Raw genomic sequence first — 3,684 nt, 5'->3', positions numbered from 1 at the left:
AAAAAAAAAAAAAAAAAGAAATCCTGTTATTTTTCTTAATAGCTGTGTTCTAGAAAAAAAAAAAATCCTCCAATACTTGAAGCATTTTTGTCCCCAGCTAATAATACATGCAGAATACTAGAACGTTAGAACAAAAACAAACCTTACCTAATAGGGCTCTCTGAATCAAAGGGTATTGTTATTAATTCCGCTGTATATAAACTATGCTTTTCTGATAAGTTGGCTGCTTTTGGAGTGGAAGCCTTTAGTGGACTACTATCTTGTACATCTTCAGAATCAATACCTCTAATGGTTTCTGCAGTTGGTGTGCTGCTAATTCTTCCAGATCTTCTGGTTGACTTGGGCGTGGAAACATTTAGCAAGCTGTCTTCAGATTCAGCTTCAGAATGTGTAAGCTTAATATCTTTAACCGGTATGCTGGTTTTTCTTGACGATTTATTATTGTTACACAGAGAGGAAACCTTTAGAAGGTCATCATTTGCTCTATCTTCACAAACAAGACTTTCATTGTTAAATAAAGTGCTGCTTTTGAAAAATTCTGCTTTCCTTTGTCTTAAACTCATTCTATTTTGATACTGTTTCTCTTTTAAGAAAAAGGTTGTTTCTTTCTTTTGAGTGTTTCCCTCTCTGTTTTTGCCTGGAATAGCCCCAGTATCTAATGTTTTCTTATTCTTCTTATTTAGCTTTTTAATTTTCTCCTTCGGAAAACTTCCTTTATCAGTGTGTGCCTGTGAATTGCCATTTTTTGAAACCATTTGGATACCAGGATTTTCCATGATTTTTTTAGAATGATCATCTCTTCCTTCTTCATGTAGAGATTTTTCATTAAGATCTTTCTGCTTATCAGAAGACTTTTTCACTCCATTTTTAAGTGCATCTGATGCTGGCTGCCTAAATGCTTTCATAAATTGCTGTCTTTCTTCTAGAGTGCATTTTGGTTTCACAGCTTCAGAACTTTCAGCTTCCAAAACAGCCAATTCTAATTCTTCCTCCTGTACAACAACATTAGATTTTCTTTTCTGAACTGTCTGTTCATTCTCAGGATCAGATAAACTATTTTCCATTTCAAATTGCTTTTGTTTCAAGAAAATTCGGGGTATTTTCCGTATCTTTTTGAGCGGAATAGGGTGAACCTGTGCAAGAACAGTAACTGTCTTAAAGCGTACCTGCTGGGAAATTTCAGAGTTTTCTGATTCACTTATATAACCACTTTTGACTATTTCTTCAACAGTTTCAGAAGGAACACAAATTGACATTGCAGAGTCTGGTATCTCTTCCACTTTATTTTCCTTGTGACTTCTTAAAAATTCCTCATATGAGACAGTAATTGTACTATCATTCAACTGGGCTGCTTCAGTTACATTATCTCTAGAGTAGCTTGTAGTATTCTCCATCTGTTTACTATCTTTACCATCTTTTTTAAGCAAATTTAGTTCCTCTGCCAAGGGTAAGCTTTCAGATAGATCTACTACATCTCTGCACTTCCTTTTTCTCAACTTTTTGAAGTCATTTTTTGTGGTCCCTTGTTTAGGATTTACTTTTTTAGAATTTTGCAAGGAGGTCATAGTATTTGGTTGACTTTTTGTATCTTTAATGTTTTCTGCAAGTACCTCTACTTGTTTCTTGTAAAGTAAAATAGAAGTACTACTTTCCACAAAAGCATTATTTAAACTACAGTCTTCTTTGCTATCATCGCTACTAATTTCAATTGGAGCTTCATTTTCAGTTTTAATATTATTTAGTTGATGAGATAAATTAACCCTTCTTCTTTTTTTCTTAAATTCTACATTTGAGAACATTTCCAAAGGTGTCATACAGTCTTTGTTGCTGTCAACAGGTACTGATTCAGATGACTTTATCTTGCACTCTTTCCCTAATTGCGTCTTCTCATTTGTGGGTGAGGTCTTTCTAAAATAATCCAGAATATTACTAGGTTTTGGTGGAGCAAAAACCCTGTCTCTAGTCTTCCCTAGTGGTGATAAATATTTTGTAATTGTTTTGCAGGAAGATCTGTCATCATCTTTCCTTCGCTTTTTGCATGGCTAGCAATTTAAAAGAAAAAAAGGCACTTATTTCAAGCAAGATAATACAAAATATAAATTTTAAACATGGATCTAATGGTTTACGTAATAGGATTAAAAAAAGGAAGCCTTCTTTAGGTGAAAAACGTGATACATTAGAAAGAAAATAAGCTTTAAAGTTAAACCAGGCCAGGCATGGTGGCTCACACCTGTAATCCCAGTACTTTGGGAGGCCAAGGAAGGTGAATCACTTGAGGTCAGGAATTTGAGACCAGCCTGGCCAACGTGGTGAAACCCCGTCTCTACTAAAAATACAAAAAATTAGCTGAGCGTAGTGGCGCACGCATGTAATCCCAGCTATTCGGGAGGCTGAGGCAGAAGAATCACTGAACTTGCGAGGTGGAGGTTGCAATGAGCCAAGATCGTGCCACTGCTCTCCAGACTGGGTGACAGAGCAAGACCTTGTCTCCAAAAAAAAAAGAAATCATACATGTATTAGAAAACGCCATTGATTTATTATTTATAAAACTGTAATTGTGGCCGGGCGCGGTGGCTCAAGCCTGTAATCCCAGCACTTTGGGAGGCCGAGACGGGCGGATCACGGGGTCAGGAGATCAAGACCATCCTGGATAACACGGTGAAACTCCGTCTCTACTAAAAAATACAAAAAACTAGCCGGACAAGCTGATGGGCGCCTGTAGTCCCAGCTACTCGGGAGGCTGAGGCAGGAGAATGGCGTGAACCGGGGAGGCGGAGCTTGCAGTGAGCTGAGATCTGGCCACTGCACTCCAGCCTGGGCAACAAGAAGGAAACTCCGTCTCATAAAAAAAAAAAAAAAAAAAAAAAAGTAGACCGCTGGGCTCGGTGGCTTATGCCTGTAATCCCAGCACTTTGGGAGGCCAAGGCAGGAGGATCACGAGGTCAGGAGATGGAGACCATCCTGGCTGACGTGGTTAAACCCTGTCTCTACTAAAAAAATACAAAAAATTAGCTGGGCATGGTGGCGGGCGTCTGTAGTCCCAGCCACTCGGGAGGCTAAGGCAGGAGAATGGCATGAACCAGGGAGAGAGATCCTGGGACAGAGATCGCGCCACTGCACTCTAGTCTGGGTGACAGAGTGACACTTCGTCTCAAAAAAAAAAAAAGAAAGAGTACAAACAGGTATAGTGCAATTATACAGTATACTTTATTACTGTATCTATCATTATGTGTATATACATCACCTATATATAGAGAGAGAAACAGAGACAGATAGACCAAGAAGATCTATTACATAAAAAATACAACATAAGGCCAGGTGCAGTGGCTCATGCTTGTAATCCAAGCACTTTGGGAGGCCCAGGTGAGAAAATCACTTAAGCCCAGGAGTTCAGGACAAGCCTGGGCAATATAGCAAGACTCTGTCTCTATGAAAAATTTAAGAATTAGCCAGGCATGATGCCTGTAGTCCCAGCTACTTGGGAGTCTGAGGTGAGAGACTGGATTGCACCTGGGGAGTTGAGGTTGCAGTGAGCCATGATTATGGCACTGCACTCCAGCCTGGGCAACAGAGTAAGACTGTCTCAAAAAATAACAAACAGGCCGGGCGCGGTGGCTCAAGCCTGTAATCCCAGCACTTTGGGAGGCCGAGACGGGTGGATCATGAGGTCAGGAGATCGAGACC

The 3,684-nt window shown here is 39.7% G+C and overlaps 1 protein-coding gene across 1 annotated transcript in view; it reads right to left on the bottom strand.

Annotated features, from left to right (window-relative positions):
- Positions 1-3,684, bottom strand: part of ATAD5 (ATPase family, AAA domain containing 5) — a 75,910-nt gene that overhangs the window by 71,032 nt on the left and 1,194 nt on the right. Inside the window, 1 exon segment of the mRNA XM_011937699.1 lies at positions 47-2,042. Within this exon segment, the coding sequence (XP_011793089.1) occupies positions 47-2,042 (1,996 nt within the window).

Source organism: Colobus angolensis, unplaced genomic scaffold (genome assembly GCF_000951035.1).
Source record: "Colobus angolensis palliatus isolate OR3802 unplaced genomic scaffold, Cang.pa_1.0 Scaffold167, whole genome shotgun sequence".
Lineage (NCBI taxonomy): Eukaryota > Metazoa > Chordata > Mammalia > Primates > Cercopithecidae > Colobus > Colobus angolensis.
This window is presented reverse-complemented; position numbering and strand designations above follow the sequence as displayed.